Source organism: Rosa chinensis, chromosome 7 (assembly GCF_002994745.2).
Source record: "Rosa chinensis cultivar Old Blush chromosome 7, RchiOBHm-V2, whole genome shotgun sequence".
In the NCBI taxonomy this organism is placed as follows: Eukaryota; Viridiplantae; Streptophyta; class Magnoliopsida; order Rosales; family Rosaceae; genus Rosa; species Rosa chinensis.
Window position 1 is genome coordinate 18,161,251 of NC_037094.1, and position 20,219 is coordinate 18,181,469.

Below are 20,219 nucleotides of genomic sequence, written 5' to 3' on the forward strand. Positions count from 1 at the left end.
TGTTTTCAATCAATCAAGAAATTCTTCCCATTCTAGAAGGAATCAAACTCTTGAACTTCACCCTCCTTTCACCACTTAATTGGCTAACCCTAGGGAATGATTATCTTTTACGAATTCTTGATCGGTGACTTTGGTCAACTACCATTAGATCCAAGGTGAAAATAAATATTTGATTGAGGAGAATGGAGATCAAGATACATTTGATGCTAATTCGCGCTGGTATGTTTTAGCTATGGGAAGCCAAAGACACTCTTTTATCCGAGTTTATGTGAAGCTAGAGCAACTCCAACGATGGGAGAGTCATTTGGGGATGCTATTAATCCATTTTGACTCCCCTGCAACACTATTTATGTGGAGGTGCTTTGTTTAGGATGACGTTTCATAATTTTGATGAGGTCTCTCTATTTGTACAACTTTTTTTTTTTAGGGCAACGGAAAACTAATCCATTTATCGAAATCATGACGACCTCATTCGGTCAAGCATGAAGGGTACAAGCACCCCTCATATTACAATACAAGCCCACGAAGAGTACTAAATCCAAAAGAAATCCATACTTCAAAACTAAAATCCTAAAAGAACTGCTGAAAGAGAAAATGCAGAATTTAAAAACTCCATAATTCTACACTCCCCTAAAATGGAACCAATGTCCTGAACATCTTGACGCCTAAGACCCTTTTGGTGTACGTCGCAACATTCAACACACCCACAGCAACATTCTAGGAACAGATGCAGGACAAAGAATAGGGCAAACCACCCCCAAAAAGCCCAAACCCGACCCAAGTGTGAGAAAAATAGAGGAATTGGCCTAACCTAGGCCCAATTATCTAGATTGCATCTCTGCAGCCCAGGAAGGCAGAGGCCCACGACCCGCTGCCCACACCCTACGCTCCTCACACCTAGCCACCGAATCTGGCCCTTCCAAGAAACGCATGCCACAGCCTAATCAGTCTGGCGGCCTCCCCAGGCAGGAGACCATGGTAACCATCGTGCCGCCCACCAAAGCTACGAGCCACTGCACTTGTTGCACTAGACTGGTTCTACAAGCACGAACCCGAGGCCTCAACCGGAGATCCGACCGCAGATCTCTAGCAGGAATTCGCCGACCTCGCTCCTCCTTTAGTTCCGAAATCGTGACGTCAATCTCCTCCTCGTCAAACCCGATTCCACCAAATCAAACGCCGATCTCTATTGCAAAACCACCATAAGGGTCTGTACTTCGCCTCATTCCTCTGACCAAACTAGCCTCCAAATGCAAGAAGGAGATGAAGCCCTTATCCTCTTACCGCTTGCAATGCTGGAGCGCCCTGTTGCAGATCGAAGCCAAGAAGCGCCGCCGCACTGCTCGCGAAACCTACGTTTAGGTTTCGGTATCTCTTCGACTTTTCAGGAGCTCTTTTTATCTATGTGTACAACTTGATGTTCTTCGATCTATATAATTCTTTCATCCAAAAAGATAATATGTAGCAAATATATCCAACTCTCTAACATAAATTGAGATCTTATGCAACAACATCTTGATTTTCAGCCACACGAAATTATTGAAACCTCTTATCTGTGCATATAATAGTCCATAGAGCTCATGTTCCCCTAGTAAGCTACTGATCAGGGATTATTTACTCAACTACTGTCCGATTGAAATCGGACGGTTGACATATCTCACATCTTAAAAATCTAGATACCTGTCAACCGTTCGATTTCAATCGGACGGTAGTTGAGCAAATAATCCCTGGTCAGCTACTGACCAGGGGAACGGGACTCTAGTTCATAGGACTTTGTGGCCTCAGTTTCATAATAAATTTATGATCTTAAGCGACAAACTCAATATTGATTTTCTCTCACGGGATATACCTTAAGAAACCCACTTTTTCTGAACAAAGTACTGGCTCCCATTTCATACCCCAACCACCACCATAGTACATAACACACGTATGTACCTCTACTCCTCTAGTAGTCTAGTTTTCCAACTTTAATCTGTGAACACACCTCAAAAAGCTCACAAGGAACAAGCATACATGCATCAAAATATCATATACAAATTAAGCACCTCTGAGACTTGCAAAGACTAGCCAAAGAACTACATTGAACCAAAATGGATAAAAGAAAAACTTCTCCATGTTTTCTTGATACTCATCTTATTGATATCCATGATGTCTTACCAGAAGAAGAGGAACAAGAAGAGGGAATTACTGAAGAGGAAAATGGAAAGGCAGAGAAGAGACTTAACAAACCCATTAAAGTTAGAGAGATGAAGAGTAGTAGTCAAAGGCGTTCGATCAATAGGCAGGTTTCTCTAGAGACTGGTTTTTCGGTGCTTCGAAAAGAGTCCAAGAGTGATAAAGATGAGATCATTGGTGTTAATCTTCCCAGAAGTGGAAGAAGTTTAGGAGGTTTTGATTCCATTAACAGGTTTGGCATGGAAGGAAGGAAAGGAGACTTCAGCATCTTCAAGACCAAATCATCAAACCCCAGTAGGCAAAACTCTTTGTTGCCATCAAAAAAGGAAAGATCAGAGATGGAGTCTCAGAAGACTGATGGAGCAGGACTTGATGAGTCTGTTGATACAAGTGTTCCTGCTGGCAGATACTTTGCTGCACTTAGAGGGCCTGAACTTGACCAAGTCAAGGTTAGTATCATCATCATTTCAAATTTATTATGTTGACATCTGCTCTTGTAGATATCTTGTAGTTCGAGATTAATATTTCTTCTTTATCTGAAGTGTTAACATCACATTTCACTTTATGATTGACAATTTAAGTATTTGAAATAATAATCAACTCGACTCACAATTCATATTAACCTTTTGACAAATTGACAATTGTTAGTTTGATATGTATTGTTGGCCTATACTGCGAGAACTAGCTAGGTGACTACTTGTCTAACATACACTAGAGCCTTGGGATAGCTTAAACATTTGGAGCCCTTGATTGACAGCTTAACATATCAGACTGTAAAAGATATACATCAGTTAGCATCACTAATATGTATCAAAATAAAAGTAAAAGCCTAACCAAGAATTTATATTTACATTGATAATGAGGGTTGTGCAGGATGATGAAGATATTCTCCTCCCAAAAGATGAGCAATGGCCCTTTCTCCTCAGATTTCCAATTGGATGCTTTGGTATTTGCCTTGGCCTTAGCAGCCAAGCAGTCTTATGGCATGCTCTTGCGACAAGCCCAGCCACTGAGTTTCTTCACATCCCACTCTTCATAAACCTTGCCCTCTGGCTTTTAGCATTAGCAGTCCTATTTTGTGTCTCCTTCACCTATATTCTCAAAATTCTCTTCTACTTTGAAGCAGTCAAAAGAGAGTACTTCCACCCTGTGAGAGTCAACTTCTTCTTTGCTCCTTGGGTTGTATGCATGTTCTTAGCCCTTGGTGCACCACCAACTTTGTTCCCTAATAAACTCCAACCTGCAATTTGGTGCACCTTCATGTTACCCTACTTTCTTCTGGAACTCAAGATCTATGGACAGTGGCTTTCGGGTGGGAAGAGGCGTCTTTGTAAGGTGGCCAATCCATCTTCTCATCTCTCAGTGGTTGGAAACTTTGTTGGGGCAATTTTGGCTGCCAAGGTTGGGTGGAAGGAGCCTGCCAAGTTCTTGTGGGCAGTAGGCTTTGCACATTACTTTGTGGTCTTTGTTACTTTGTATCAGAGATTGCCAACAAGTGAAGCGTTGCCAAGGGAGCTCCATCCGGTGTATTCCATGTTTATTGCTGCCCCATCAGCCGCAAGTATGGCTTGGCAGGACATTTATGGTGATTTCAATGAGGTGTCGAGGACCTGCTACTTCATCGCACTGTTTCTCTATATTTCACTGGTTGTGAGGATCAAATTCTTCACAGGGTTTAGGTAAGCTAGCTACTCCTTTAGTTGAGCAACTGAAAGATGAACTATTGTCCTGACTCCTGACATCTGTCATGTCATGTTGCTCGACTGTGAATCAATATAACTAGTTGTCCCAGTTCTCAGTCCAGTAACTTGTCGTAAGATAAAATTATTAGTATTTTATGAACTCTTAAGTTACTGATTAACAAAACTGCTCATACTGGTGCAGATTTTCGGTGGCTTGGTGGGCATACACCTTTCCAATGACAACATTCTCAGTTGCCACCATTAAGTATGCAGAAGAAGTACCGTCAGTTCTAACCAAGGGCCTCGCAGTTACTCTTTCTTTCATGTCATCAACAACGGTGTCTGTACTGTTTGTGTCCACTCTTCTTCATGCCTTTGTTTGGCACACATTGTTTCCTAATGATCTTGCCATAGCCATAACAAAGCGAAGACTTGGCAAGTTCAAAAAGGCCTATGATATAAAGCGCTGGACAAAGCAGGCTCTAACCAAGAACAACATAGCAGCAAAGGTTGGAGGGAAAGAAGAGAGCTTATATCCATAGAAGCAGGTTAGGTAACACACCCAAAGATGCTATGATCTTATTACTTAAGGACCAATAGAAATGAATCTTGTACTTTAATTAGTAAAGATATAAGCTAGAGAGACTGAACCACAGCAACCTGGTCCTTGTCAGACTAAATTTTGCAAGGCCATATCAGTACTTTAAATGGCAATTACATATAAGAAAATGCTGTAAGGGTTTGCTCACAACATTTACCTATTGAGCACATAACTGCATTGTGTATATTTCCCCTTGACTAATCACAATTACCTGTGTTGAATACTATCAAAAAGATAGAAGATGTAAGAGATGGCCTTAACAGCTAGCTGTACAACACCGGCCTTTAGAGATGTTTATTGGATTACTAAAATCTACAAATTGGTGAAATGCAAAAGCTGGTTTGGCATGTCTGGAACTGTTAACATGGTTTCCATCTTCACCAAAAGGGTTTCATAGTCTTTTGAAGCATTATTCCGCAATTACCAAAAAGATCCTTTTCACCATCTATCACTTTGATAGCATATCCATTTCATGAACTTTGTGATCTTTTTACCTCTAGCGGACTCCCAAACTCCTGCAGCAATTTCAGGGGCAAGACAGTTGAATCAGAAAAAATAAATAGAACTGAAAATAACTACTGTTCATGCAGCAGTCACACCTCATGCTTGATTTGTTATGAACATCACTGATAGCCTGACAGTTGAATCAGGAAAAAATAAATAGAACTGAAAATAACTAGAAATTGTTTATGCAGCTGTCACACCTCATCCTTGATTTGTTATCAACATCACTGATGGACCTGGCACCCCCAAATAGAGCTTGCTTTCCACCAAACAGTGAAGATTTCTCTTTTACCATTATCTATAAGAAGTGAAAACATAGAGAACATTTGAGAGGAGAAGCACTGCTAGCTACATACACTCATTATCCAGAAGAAATGAGAAACAAAAAAAAACTTTTTCAAGATTGTGTCCGTAATCAGTTCTACAAGAAACCTTACCTTATGTTCTGGTTGGAAATTATTCGCTCTATTTTCTTTTGAGTCCTTATGCCAACAAAAAGAAAAACAAACTAACTCAATAACTTGGGAAAAAGAAATCTGAAAAATCAACAATATATGTGATGTTCATTGATTTATAAGGTAAGGGGAATAAAGATAACCTTCACTGATACAGATGTTGGCTGAGGCAAGTTGAACTGAGTTCCCTTATTTGGCTGGAGTTCAGATGTTAAAGAGAGCTAGCACTCAAAAGAAGAATAAATAAGAATGGCAGGTAAATGAATTATGCAAATAATAATGATGGCTGCAATAGCAGGAACAATGACTGAAAAAATTTAATTGTACAACTACACACAGCACTCCATAAATTTGTGAATGTCTACCTTACTGAAAAGATCAGTTGGCGGAATCTGCTGAGTTCTCCTCTCTGTCTGAAAATTAAATTCCTATATAGAAATCAAAGAATGCTCTTAGATGAGATTATTCTGCCAACTGAAAGTATTATGATTTATAATCAATAAAATTGAGATTAATGTATATGACCTACCATTGGTACAGTGGTTTCTCTTTTGCTATTCCAGAAAACACCGATATCCCCTTTGCTAGAAAAGATCTGCACTCAAAAGGACGTATATTTGGCATCTCCTTGCATGAATTTAAAGTAAATGATTTACAGAAATAATATTACCTTTTTATTAAGAGGACGAGCTTTAAATTTTGGCATTACATCACTTCCATCCTGCTTAAGACATTTACTCGGCCTAAAGATAGTATATCAATCCAGTAAGTACTATGTTTGGCAAAATGTAAAGTGAGCATTCCAATTATCATAATGACATAAGGCCCAAAGCTCTTTCTCCAATTACCTTCTGGGTTCTCTGTTTCCATTTCCTGCAACAGTGGAAGCACTAGGTTTGTCCAACACCTGCGAACGTACAACACTAATCACACTTCCACTAAAAGATAGTGGGCACGAGGTTTGACACTTGACAGGAGGGACTACTTTGCGATTGATATAGTGAAAATTACCTTCTCTTGACCATTGAAATGATGTGAGGATAATGGAACAGTAGATGTATTTTGCATAGCTCTTTCCATTGTCTTCAGGCGAAATTCCTAAGAGGCAATGTAAGAAATGGTCTGTGAGCCACAAAATTTTAAAGACAGTTTAAAGATTTGTAATTTTCAGTTCATTTTGAGGATGCAGAGGATTACATATGGTTAATAACAAGCATATAATAAATACCAGACTTACATGAAATTCTGGCAACTTCGGAGTGCTCCTCTTTGGAAGTGGCAGTGAGGGAGCCTCAAAAATCTGCAGTGTAAAACACATAAACTTGAGGGAAGAGCCTCACAGAGGAAACCAAATTAAACTCATGGTTAACTAAGCTTAAGTACCAACTTTTTTGTTCAGTGGACGGGCTTTGAATTTTCGAGGAGCTGATGGCACTTGTTCCAACACTGATCCATTCTTAGGCCTGAAATATATATAATCTAGCTTCCTTCAATACTAGTTACCAAAACAATGTCCTTTCTGCGCTCATAGCAAGAACTCACCTTATTCTTTGCGCCCTATATGTCGTTTCAAAGTCAGGCTCTATTGGAATAGTAATTTTCAACTTGGCATGCGTCTTATCAAAAGTTTCAACCTGCAGACCGCCCAGATGCATATGTTCAAATTCATATTTAGGAGGGCAGAGACTGAAAACTCAATTGGAAAAATAAAACATGTAGGTGTAGCAAATTCAAGCGTCATGCAGTAGGTATCATACCTTTTTAGGTGCCTTGTGGATGAAATTAGTTTGCTGCATTGCTTCAGTAGTAACCTGTCATAAAGAATGGATTTGAGCCATAATAACAGTCAGCTCAGGAAGCCTGCTCAGCTCATAAGCACCTCTAGTTCAAGAACCTATTAATTATTTAACTATATTCTATTCAGGTTTAGATGTATACAAACTTACTCACAGTTTGTAAACCCTAAATAAGTACCTCTTTAAATTTTAAATGCAAAAATACATATAAAAGAGCATATTATCATGCAGTAAATTCTGGTCCAAGACTGGATATCAGACAATATTCTAGCCTAAAACCAAGTACCAAAATTTCTTATAATGCAGCTATATAGCTTCTGTACCTTTTGCGAGTGACCTCCCTCTAACTTCTGCCTTTTGGTAGCTTGAGTTTCAACTCCAGAAGAGCTACAGAAGCTCTTATCACTGTTTTGAACATGTAGCGTCTGAAATCTAACCAAAAAAGGTAATAAAACACCAAAAGGAAAGAAATGGGATCAGTGATGTATCTAAAGGTAGTTGGACTTCCTGGACTTCCATGTTTAGTTACTCGTTTTACACAGCCCATGGATGAAGGAAAAGCATGCAGGATTTATCATATTGTAGTTAAATTGGATACATGAATGCCCTAATCTCTGAGACAAGCGACACTTGGGTAAATGAGAGGCCACACCTACAAACTATGGGGAATATAAAACAGTGTACTTAAGCTAAGGAACATGGAACAAAATAGTTATGGTATGAAATCTAAGAGTGGTCAGGAAGGGTCCATGAACAAAGCTTACAAACACAATACATTGAAAAACATAAACAAGAGGCAGCAGATTCTGAGAATCACCTGGAACCACCAATATGAGGGAGGCGATTTTGCTTAGCAAGTTGACTTGCTGTAGGTTTCATCAAAGTTGATTTCCTGGGGAAAGATGGCTTTACTGAAGAGTTATTTTGACCTTTTGAATGATTGAATGTCAACCCTGCAAAATGAAAACATACAGTAAATATACTTACGAATTGTGTTGAAACAATGGAATAACCATAATCTTGATTCATGAGTAACATCTAACAAGGAATAATATACTTATGCAAAAACTTGAAAATTTCAGCTGAGAGAATATAACTGTTCAAATAGAAAATCTAGAGAATTTTCAAATTTACAAATGAGAGGCAGAAAGAATGTATGGTCGGTAACATGCTCTTAATTCATTTCGAAACCATCTGGCAAATCTATTTTAACAACAAACATTAGTGGCCAAAGCATCCATTTTAACACAAACATTAGTGGCCAAAGTATCAAACTGGTCACCTGTGCCTGCTCCATGTGATTGATTTAGAACTCTTTGCAAGTTGCCGAAAATCCCTTTATTCATTCCTTCACAATCTAGAATACAGCAAACAGTACATTTCAATACTTAGAATTCACAAGTACATAAAAATGCTGACGAATAATATTTCTCTAAATTTTTAATCGTATTCCCACCTCCGCTATTTACATCCATTGCACACGATTCTTGGCCCGCGCCGATATTACAGCCAATGCCATTTGTATTCTCCACATCTTTAGATTTTGGGGAGGTATTCACATTTCCCAGGAGAATGTCCCCTCCTAGTATCATCCTTGTCACAACAGCTGAAACCAACCAACAAGAGCCTTTCACATATTTTTCTTTTACAGAATAACATCCAAAACTTCATAAAATTGCCAAGATTTCACAGAAATTTAAGATTAGTGCCTTGATTAAGAAAATGCATCACCAAGCATAAACCGATTTTCCCACTTTCAAAAAAAAAAATGAAAATCGTTGGAAATGTATTTGAACGAAGAAAAACGCTAGCGTTTCACAATGACCGGAAAAGAAAGAAAAAAAAATCGATAAAACCAAGCTCACTGTAGCTCAACTCAATCAAAGTGAAGCACAGTAAAAATAAAAAATAATAAATAAAAAAGCTCCAGAAACACAAATTGCACCAAAAACGGCGTCGTTCGAGGGGCTTACGAGAAGGAGGATAGCTCTTGGCGGATTCGAACCAGAGCTCAGCCCGCCGCGCCTCCACCGGCGTCTCGTGCCGACTAAAATCAAAGAACCTGGCCGCGTCAAACTCGTAGTCAATGTCCACTTCGTGCGCCGTAAACACTTGCTCCACCTCCATATCTTCCTCCATTTCCATCCCTCTCTCTCTCTCACTCTCACTCTCACTCTCACTCTCTCTCTCTCTCTCTCTAAGCTCCAAACACCATCGATCAATCCCGAGAGCGTCGGAGCTCCGAGCCTGACCCGGCGAGGCAAAAACCCTAGAGAATAATAATAATCTTGATTATTCCGGGCTCCGGCCGTTGTAACCGAAAATGGATTTTATCAAGGTCCAAGTGGTATAAAGGAGGACTTTAAAGCTGGGGGGAAGGAGCGTTGGTACTTTGGACACAATTGCCAGGTTTTCCTTTTTGGATTTTTGCGTCCACAGCTTCGTATCCTTCTGTAAAATTTGAATTGTTATGGACCTTGGGGGAGAAAATATTTTTATCTTTTTTATGCCGAAACTGCCCCCCGGGGGTTTAGGTTGGTTTTGAAATTCCAACGGGGGTGAAATGTCATTTCCCGGAGGGGGGATTATGGGGCTGCGGGCTCTGTTTGGGGTGGCGAGTTGTTTGTGCCCCTGTCTACTAGACTACGACTCTGAAATTCCGGCGCGTGGTTCGGGTTTGCCCCTTCGGTTTGGCGGAATTACGAGACTGACCCTAACGGTTGGTTTTTGTTTTGAAGGGCCGGGAGAGTGGGGCCTGCCTGGGGGGAGTTTTGAAATATGGGGAAAGGAAGTTGACCAATGAGTGAGCGTGGGAGGGGAGGCCTAGAAGTTGCTGATATTTGCATTTTTAACCCCGTAGCAACTTTTTTGTTTCGAAAAAGGACGAGGTGAAATCAACCAAGAAGAAGGCGTTCGAACTTCGAAGAGAATATTTACACGAGCTGTAAAAAGTTGAGGAACTATAGCTTAAAATCAGAATTACCACAGCGAGCAAGACGATGAGCTACCTCATTCGTCAGCATACCTGGGTTAGTTTGAGTGTAAACAAGCTTCAATATCCCCAATCATCACAGGTGACAAACTCATCACCATCCGTCGATCAGCATTTCACACTGCTTGAGAGTAAGAATCATTCTTAATTAGAAAAAGACGGTAAACTATTTTTTTTATAACAAATTGTGAGTTTTTTTCCAATGATACTGATTCAACATAAAAGATAAATGAATTAGCTATTATGTTTATATTTTAATAGTGCAGTTATTTTTGCCACCTAACAGCGCAATCACAAAGAACATTCAACATTTTTCATACATCTATCATAAATTAAGCAATTTGAATATTTTTTTTCCGGCAATTATGCAATTTGAATTTCAATGACCTCATTTACCAGCCAAACATAAATTGGTACTTAACCAAATAGAAAAAAAAAAACTTGTATTATTGTGATCTTTGCCAATATTGTTTTGACTAGTCATGGGATCTCTCGATTAGCATAATTTTGAAAATAATTAGTGAATAAGACGTGTACCTAAAAAGGACCTAAATCAGAGTTATTGACAATTATGTTGATTATGATAGTTGCCATTCACAATAATAGCAATATAGCATGGGTCTCCTTGTCAAAAAGGACATCATAAATAAGGACTTTTTGGGTACTTCTAAAGCGTACATGCAATCTTAGTCATCTAGATCCCTAATGAGGAAAAGAAACCAAAGCAATGCGGTTGGTAGGTCCAAATTCCCACTAAAGGACTGTTACTAGTTTTGGATTTTTGAAGAAATTAAGCTAAAGATCGTGAGCAACACTACAAATGTATTAAATAATTTATGGCATATAGTATTACCATCTCTGCATACAGTGTTAGCTCGGCTGTCCGACTGACATGCTTAAATTAACTAAAATGATGAGCGAGTTTGAAAAATTACGTTAGAGTTAAATCATATCAGAATTTCCATTCCCTCCAATGTATTAAAAAATAATAATAAATTTAAATAAAAAGTTACAAATGACCAAATTAATGAGTTTTCATTTTAATTTTGGTAAGACATGAATAAATGTTACTAAGTTGATATATTCTTTCAAGAAATTTGAAATTTCAGGTCCGGTATAGATCCTGTCTATAATGATGTGGATTTCTCCTTGTCAATTTGCTGTTGTCTTTAGGGTATTTGTGATTAAATGAGAAGAGTACTTTGGTAGCTTCATATATTCAATGTGGTATATATAAATGACAGAACAGAATGTAGAAATGACCATTTATTATTGCAATTACTTCTGGTTCATATATTCAATGTGATATATATTTGTTCTCACATTGGATACCTTTCCCAGCTTCCATCACCTACCAACCCGTCCATTCATATTAAGACTAACAGTTCATTTATATCAACCAACTCAGAAGATGGACTCCCAGTGAACAGTTTTACTTTTTGGCTAGACAATGAGGTCATTTTTTCTCAATTAATAATGTCAACTCAGAAGATCAGATCTTACCAAAACTTAGTTCGTGATTTTGAATTTCATCAATCGATATCGTAGTGTTTCAAATTTCTCTGATGCAGTACTTGCAAAACAAACACATAAATTTTTTGCCTTATGCGTTTTTAGGGAGTGTTAATTGTATTATCTTTTGGCTATCATCAAGGTCGGCCTAAAGCGTTGCAGGGAGGTGCAGTAGTGTGTATGTTATGGTTTTGATCTAAGCTCTTTCTCAGTCTTTTATTAGAGAGGGATTGCACTAATATTCTGAATCCTCAAGATCAGCCCCATCTATCCTTTGGTTCCTTACGCATAGAGGAACGTCTTACGCATTGCAACTTAGATTAATTAAATTGAGTTTGGGCAATATGCTTCAGACAATCCTATAAGTGCCAATTCTTGTACTCATTTGACCGAAGAACAAAAAAAATTCTTGGACTCATTACGTGGAAACCTCCATACCGCAACATTGCGAAGCTTCATAATGAAGCACACTCAAAATCTTGTACTCACAAGGTGGAAACCTCCATATTGCAATATATATTGTCAAGCTTCATAATGATCAATCAAGCACATTTTCAAAGTTATCTTTGATTCTTTGTGCAAGATGTGAATAAACTCCCTAGTATATTTGAAATCTCAATTTTTTTAAACTGTACCGAACTAAATATCTTGATAAAGGCGCGCAAATTTTATAACCAACTCATTTTCTAACTTGGTTCCCATTCATGTCATAAAAAAATATCATTTTGGCCATATTTGTTGGGTTATAGAGGAGACTTGATTAAAAAAAAAAAAAAAACACGAAGAACCAGAAAATAGAAAAGGCAACCCACAAACTATAGGGGAGATTGGGAATTTGGGAGAACTCCTGCAACATACACTTCCTAAACTGATGAAACCTTAGAGCATTTGCAGTAGACAAGAAAAGATATTCCCATAAGGCCAATTTAAGATGATGACCCGATTCTGCAACAGTATCTGCCAAGAAGTATTTCTACACTTGGTGCTGTAGTTTGTCAGTGTTTTTTTGGGTTCTGTAGTTTGTCAGTGTTTTTTTGGGTCTTGTAGTTTGTCAGCTTGTAATTCTTTTCTCCTGATATTAATAATAATAAATAAACACCACGGGGTAGTGATACAGGTTTTTCCTGTATGGGCTAGCTAGAAAACACGTGCATGCTGAAACACAGACCAATCTCCATATGGGCTGGTCCATTAGTAATTTGGACTAAACTACATCGTAGGAAATAAATTTGGAAACCCTTTTTTTTTTTTTTTTTCCTTTTTGAACCTTCTAAACTTGAAGTAGTTGCTGAGTGCAAGAGTACGTACCAAGGTATTTGCTCTTAAAATGGGTCTTCAATTTGCCCTTGATTGTTGTTGTTGTTGTTTTTATTTTTATTTTTATTTTTATTCTTTTTGCCCCTTTTGATTGTTGAATCAGACTGTATAGAAGTTATGCTTCTAGGAGATATCAGGACTATTTGCTGACGATGGAGTGTAGTTGCTGAAATTATGAGATTCTCTATCGTCCACGTCTCTACGAGAATGCAATCTGGTGACCCATTTGATTGCAAGATTCATTGTCCAAAATAGTGGTTTTTATTTTTCGTTAGAATGAGGGCATTCTGCTTAGTTCATGGAATGTACTGAAAAAATATACGCCTAACGGTTTAATTGATCGAGTTTAGTCATTACATCGATCCCTCCTGTAGGTAGGTTGGTGTATTTTCTATATGCACACCTTCAGGCTTCACTCTTCAGCCTAGACCAAACCTCATGAGTCATGCATGAAGCTGCATGCATACAACTAGTGGTGGATCCAATGGGGACCAAATACGTACAGTAGAGTAGACCAGTTTTCTTGGACAAGTTGTAATCTGATGTATATATACAAAGCTAATATAAAGCAGACAGCTATGACAAGACGCCAACGGGTGAGAATTTGAGACCCATAGATGATAGACGTTTTAGCTCCAACCAGCTGACTAAACCCACAAAAACAAGGTCTCTTTGTTTTTATTGTTGCAAGATACGTGACCAGCTGGGTTTTACACTCCAGGCCTCAAACATCAACATCGATCACCACCAAAACCTAAGCTAATATATCCATGCATGGAGACTTCCTGTCCCTTCTCTCCCTCTCTGTTTATCCATTTACATAAAAATACATACCTAATATCTAGCATTTACATAAAAGAAAAGAAAAACACTTGGCCACAACGGGAAAAGAGTGTTGAGGGAGGGAGCAGCGTTTGAAGACTAGAGGGTGACTAAAGTTTAATAAGAACAATTTTGGCTGCAATGAGTGAGAACTGAGAAGTGGTATAAGAAAAACGAGAAAACGCTCAAAGGTTTTAAGATAAAATGTTCGACCCGTTAATTAAAAAAATTAAAATAATAAATATTACATAGAATAAAATAAAATTACCCAAAAAACCTTATTCTTTGTGCAAAAGATGAAAAATAAAAAATTTTGATCACAATGTATTGCATGGAATTCTTTCGATCTTTCTTGAGTATGCCTCTTTTCTATTTAAGAAAATATGCATAGGATTGTTAATGATTTTTTTTGCAGAAGATGTATAGGATCACAAGCCACCTTCAGAAGTATTAGCATCAACTCATCAATAATCTGAGTGCATGTGAGACTGTTTAAGCTAATTGCGTGCTCCAAAGTATACCCCGAGGTCCCCGACGTTGATGTAATCAAGCGGATAACCATTCTTTGAAAGTTGAAACTAATTGGATCGGATTGCTTACACACTTTACCTACGTTGACTACAATTGCAATTTTACACTCAATATATGCCAAATATATTTATAATATATGAATTTTTTTAATCAATTAAGGAGGATTGAGATTAGTTATTTGAAAAATATTATTGTAAAATGAAATATTCTGGAATTCTTCCCGATACGGATCCAATCTAACATTGTTATAATTTTACCCTCAATCATGAATGATAGCACGGAATCCCAGTATTACAAAACTAACTATTTTCAAACCTTTAGCAAGCTTACATATTCATCCACAAACCAAAATTAATCATTTACCGTACAGTTAAACCAAATACAAATCGAGTGTTTTCTAAAGTAAAAATTTTGTAATAGTTTGGAAGTAATGTTAATTCTGCAGTACTAAAATCAAATGATGTAATTTTGTACCCTTCTTCCTCGATCAGAAATGAAATGGTCCTGACTAAAAGGGGCTTTTATACTTGTATGAAGAAAGACAACAAAAGCTTAAAGCTTGCAAAAGTGACCGTTCATGTGGTTTTACGGGAGATTTGTAGCAGCTATGGCATAATTGGAGAGGCAACGGTTCATAATTCATTGATGGGTTTTGGCTTTGCAGACTGTGGCGGACATACATTGGACAAGGGAAGGGACAAAAAATGCAAAGTTTGTTTTCTAGTGGCAGTAAGCTGGGCAAGAAAGAAAGACTAAATTATGACTGCATTATGAGTATCCTCAATTATTGGGTCTGTCGATTCCACTAAGCCTTGCTTCTGTGGAGATTCCTAACCTCCTTGGGATTTCAAATGCAGTGAGAACCGTACAATACTGTCGGATATAAACAAGGTTTCTGTTTGCTAATATTTAATATTCATACAGATGAATATGATTAACTTAAAAAAAAAAAAAAAAGGTTGGAACCCGGTCAAACTAAGAGACTCATCCTCACGCTTATATTATAGGGGCTGTGACCACTTACCTAATTTCAACCTAAAAATTACCCACTTACTTCACTAAGAGTTATTTAACCTCATTTACTCAATATAACATCTATTGACATTTTAGCCCCTATTAATTAAATTAAAACTCATCCCTCTCCTCTCAGTCTCTCTCTCCTTCCCAGACTCTCTCTCTCTCTCCCCCGATCTCCACCTCCAGTTTCTCTCTCTCTATTCCTTCCCGGCTGAGTCGACTCAGAGACCACCGTCAGCCTCTAAAATCGGTGTCCTCGAATCCGGTTCGATTGAATAATGGAACCAAGCGGCTATGAAGACCAAGCTCCTTGCCAAAAACAAATCTGAAAACTGCCTCAAAATCTCGGAATACGGAGCAATTCGGTCGTTGATTTCAGTCGTCTTCCTCCGATCTCCGCCGCGCATTCGACGTCTGTGACGCCAACCTCCATATAAATCGACGTCTGCGACTCTGATCTCCTCCCCAACGACATGGTTTGCTTCGGGTATATCGTCCTCTTAACCACGTCGACGAGCTTCCTGTATTCGACAATAGCGTTGTGCACACTTCCCACCGTGGGCTGAAACCCGACAAATAGATGTAAGGTGTGTCGCCATGTTTCGGATCTGCAACCGGAAAGAAGAGAGAAGAGGAGCTGGGTGCCCAAATCTTTTTTTTTTTCATTGTTTGTTTTGATGAACTTTTTAATGAGCTGGCATCAGATGGACAAATATATTGTTGTATATGTGTTGGCATCTGACTACAATTCAGTTCTAAAATTTTACTTCTTCTGGGTGGTATCAAACTTTTCAAAATTGACTTGGCAATAATAACATTATTGAGGGGCAATAATCTTTCTACTAGGGGCAATAATCATATTACTGGGGGCAATAATTAAATTATTAGAGGCCAGTAATATTTCTACTGGGTGGTGATAATATTTTTTTGGGTAAAATTGGGGAAGAAAAAAGAAAACAAAAAAAATTTAGAGGACAATAATATGATTATTGGGGGGTAATAAAATCAGACGCCGGAATCCGGTCACCAATCGGGCAGTCGGATTCGGGATTCTGGTGACTGGTTGTCGGATTCCGGTCACTGGACTCCGATCACCGGTCGCCAGAGACCGCAGTCGGGCACTGGCCACTTGAGCACAACAAAGTGGAGGATGACTTCTCTCTCTAAGTGAGAAAAAAGGAGAGGGCAAAAAAGTCCCAAAAATAAATAAAAAGAATTAAAAAAAATTAATTGGTATTAGGGAAATAATTCCTTAGAGTGTTTTGGGTAAATGAGGTTAAAAAACTGTTAGTGGAGCAAGTGGACAATTTTTAAGCTGAAATTGGGTAAATGATCATTTCCCCTTATTTATAAAGTTAGCTTAAGTGATGATTGATGAAGAAAAATAGACAATTTTTGTTGTTGTTGAAGGAATAGATAATTTCATTACTTATCCATGGCCAGAAGGCACATTACATAAATTTTTGTCTCATACCAAAATCATAAATGGCACAAGCCGCCAGACAAATTGACCGGTAACCCTCATTGCTAACACATGAGCTCACTTATTCGGGCCTAAAAAACAAAATGACCCAAATCCTCACAACCTAACTCTCCTTAATAGTAAATCTAGTCGCCTAGAGACCTCAATTGGTGTACAACTAGAAACACTAAGAATTAAGTCGACAAAGAGCCAAATCCATTTGCAGGCAAAACTAAACTAGATTGGGATAAAACCACTAGATCACCAGAAAAGGCCTAGAGAAAAACTAGAAAATAAATTTTACTAGACTAGTAGCTTAATCATGGTCCAGAGGAGAACCTAGCAAAAGTCCTCACCACGAGGTGGGATTCTTTGTGCCTCGTGGTGAGGACTTTTGCTAAGCTTCTTCAAAATCACACAATCGATACTCGACGTCATAAATCAAGCAGAGCGAAAATCACTGGGAAGTGGGGAGAACTTGCTAAAGCGTGACTTTAGCTTGGCTGGTTTGCGAGGGCGTTACCCTTGCTTAGCTGGTTCCGTAACCGTTGTGATCGCGGTACTAAAGTCGACTCCCGAGGAGACTAGGACCGAAGCATGTTGACAGAGGGTTTGGTGGCACTAACAGTCGGCTCCTAAGAATTCTGGGACTGGAGTGTGGTCACCGGTGAGAGAAGGAGAGGGGTTGCTCTGGAAAGGCTTGGATGATCATAGAGATTAATTGATGAATTGTGTCTTGTTACTTTGTCGTAGCCTCTATATATAGGCTACCAGGCCACAGTGGTTGGCCTTAAACAAATCGTGATGGGCTTTCCAATTAAGCACTAATGGAATCATGATAGGTTTTCCAATTGGCCACCATGAAATGTAGTTGAATGTTTCCCCATGTGCATGTCATATTCCTTAATTGAATGGAGTATGAATATTCGCATGGGCGTGCCTTTTCTTGCAGCTTGCAAAATCTTCCATAATTCTGTAGGTAGGCTTTATTTAACCTCTAAATAATATATTTCGAACTTGTCGACAATACATAGCTTGAGCCACTGACATTGGCTTAATTTCTCCAAGACACGCCTTGTCAGGCAAAATGCTCATTTTAGGTTCAAACAGGGCCTGCCAGACGAGCGTTCTTGAAAAGCTAGAGAAGCCGCTTGGGTAGAAAACAGTGGCTTGAGAGAAGTAGGATTTTTTGAAGAAAAATAGACAATTGTTGTAGAGAAACTGAAATTGAGAGAAATTCGCTATGTATTCTCATTGATAATAGGGGTCTCTTTATATAGAGGATTACAATGCATAGAGTTAGAATCATACAAGGAAAGATAATCTCTAGATTCTTCTAATTGAACCCTATTACCACTAGGTCAAGTAACCTAGAGTTTGGATCAAACACAAATAGAGATATCCTTAAACACTCCCCCTTGTGTTGTCCAAACGCGGTGCTTCTCTCGTTGCCTCGTTAAAAACCTTGCCGAGTAACAAAAACCCAGTGGGACAAAAATAACCTCGGTCGAAGGGGAAAAAGAGCACAACACACCCTTCACGTTTCACGTTGAACATGTAGACATCTCCTCCTGATGTCTGCATCTCCCCCTGATGACTACGATCATGGGAGTTTAGATAATTTCCGCAAGCCAATTCTTGCCACATGTTTCTCGAACGTGGATTTGGGCAATGACTTAGTAAACAAGTCTGCCACATTATCCTCAGATCGAACCTAATTCACTTTGGTATTTGAGGAGTCTGTTGTTACTGATTATGCTTGGTGTTGTCGCTTTTGATGTAGCCTTGCTTCATTTGTTCAAAACGAACAGCATTATCCTAAATGCTCGTAGGCTCATCTTGTGGTAGACTTCAAACCACAATTGTTCGAACATGCGTAATTATTGATCTAATCCATATACATTCACGAACCACTTCGTGAAGAGCAATAGTCTCTGCATCGTTCGAGAATATAGCGACTAGGGTCTATTCTGTAGACCTCCAAGATATCACGGTCTTTTCCCATGATGAACACTTAACCAGTTTGGGAGCGACCTTTGTGTGGGTCAGAGAGATACCCAACATCAGCAAAACCTTCCAAAACACATGTCGTTTTGGGATGGGGATAGAGAACGCAGGCCAGCGTTGGCGACGTACCTGGTGTGTGATGGGTCCGAATCCATCATCTCTTCGTATAGGGATAGAACAAGCCCATATCATTCATACATCTCAAGTATCAAAAGATATCTGTTACACCAATCCAATGGCGTCGCGTTGGCGCAGAGCTATATCTAGCTAACAAGTTCACTACATATGAGATGTCCGGTCTTGTGCATTGAGATAAGTACAATAATGCGCCTATTGTACTAAGTAAGGCACTTTTGCCTCTAGCACATCTTCGTCATCATCCTTTCGACGAAGATGATCCTTTTTAGGATCAAGACTACTGACGATCATGGGGGTGCTTGAAGGCTTGACATTGTCAAAATGCCTAAGCATCTATCGACACGATGCTCAAGTTCCAAACCGAGACATAATCATGTTCTCCCAAAATCCTTCATCTCAAACTCGGATTTCAAGTGTTCAGCGGTTTCCCTTAACTCTTTAAGGGCTTCTAATGAAGATCATGTCCAACATGAACCGCGATAGAATCCGAAACTTGTCATATAAACGCGTGGGCATATCCCTTCCCAATAAAGTAGTCACTTTAGTGAGCGTTTCAACCTCTTTGTAAACGCGCTCCATGGTCTAGAACCTCTTGACTTGGGTAAATGAAGTTCGCCATGAACCTTCATGTATGTTCCGTATCTAGATCCCTATAGAGATACGTAGTGACCTTATTTGTAAGCTGCATGTTCAGTTATTCGGAAACTACCAAACTGACAGGGTAGTGGAGTGCAATGACATCCATTACGAGAGAATATGTCTCATCGTAGTCGATTCCAGGGCGTTTTGTGAGAAACCTTGCGCCATAAGGCGAGATTACCATCTCTTTTTCTCATCACGCTTTCTAACGAAGACCCATTAGTCAACATGTTTTATGTTAGGAGGTGTTGGCATCTCTAGCTCGAAAAACCTTCCTCTTCGTTAGAGAATCCATCTTAACATGGATCGCATCTTTCCATTTAGGCCAAAAACTCTCTACGTTGGCATTCATTCATCAACGGAGCGTGGTTCGATATCATCTAACTCAACAAACTCATGCGCAACGAAATACGCAACTACATCATCAATTATGATGGAGTTTCTATCCCACGTCTCATGTACACTAGTGTAAGTTTCATAGAGCTCTATATTCTCAGGAATAGGGTTTGACGTTGAGGCGTCCCCCAACGATAACCATAACCCGGAAGATACTCATGAGACGGATTTTG

The 20,219-nt window shown here is 39.0% G+C and overlaps 2 protein-coding genes across 3 annotated transcripts; one reads left to right on the forward strand and one right to left on the reverse strand.

Annotated features, from left to right (window-relative positions):
* The first annotated feature begins 1,993 nt into the window (after nt 1-1,993).
* On the forward strand, nt 1,994-4,511 carry LOC112180864 (guard cell S-type anion channel SLAC1). Its single transcript, XM_024319428.2, has 3 exons — nt 1,994-2,624; nt 3,049-3,854; nt 4,060-4,511. The coding sequence occupies exons 1-3, from the start codon at nt 2,091-2,093 to the stop codon at nt 4,397-4,399; spliced, it is 1,680 nt and encodes a 559-aa protein (XP_024175196.1). The 5' UTR covers nt 1,994-2,090; the 3' UTR covers nt 4,400-4,511.
* Nucleotides 4,457-9,674, reverse strand: LOC112180865 (protein TPX2). 2 transcript variants are annotated; one of them, XM_024319431.2, is made up of 18 exons: nt 9,187-9,674; nt 8,670-8,819; nt 8,502-8,570; nt 8,031-8,166; nt 7,537-7,645; nt 7,175-7,228; nt 6,960-7,051; nt 6,805-6,880; nt 6,655-6,717; nt 6,429-6,515; nt 6,266-6,324; nt 6,088-6,160; nt 5,947-6,012; nt 5,783-5,845; nt 5,561-5,638; nt 5,400-5,444; nt 5,163-5,260; nt 4,457-4,973 (listed from the first exon to the last, which is right to left on the reverse strand). In XM_024319431.2, the coding sequence occupies exons 1-18, from the start codon at nt 9,356-9,358 to the stop codon at nt 4,955-4,957; spliced, it is 1,509 nt and encodes a 502-aa protein (XP_024175199.1). In that variant the 5' UTR covers nt 9,359-9,674; the 3' UTR covers nt 4,457-4,954. The 2 variants fall into 2 exon arrangements, with proteins under 2 accessions (XP_024175199.1, XP_024175197.1); XM_024319429.2 differs by having other exon boundaries at nt 8,496-8,570; nt 9,187-9,673.
* Nucleotides 9,675-20,219: the final 10,545 nt, after the last annotated feature.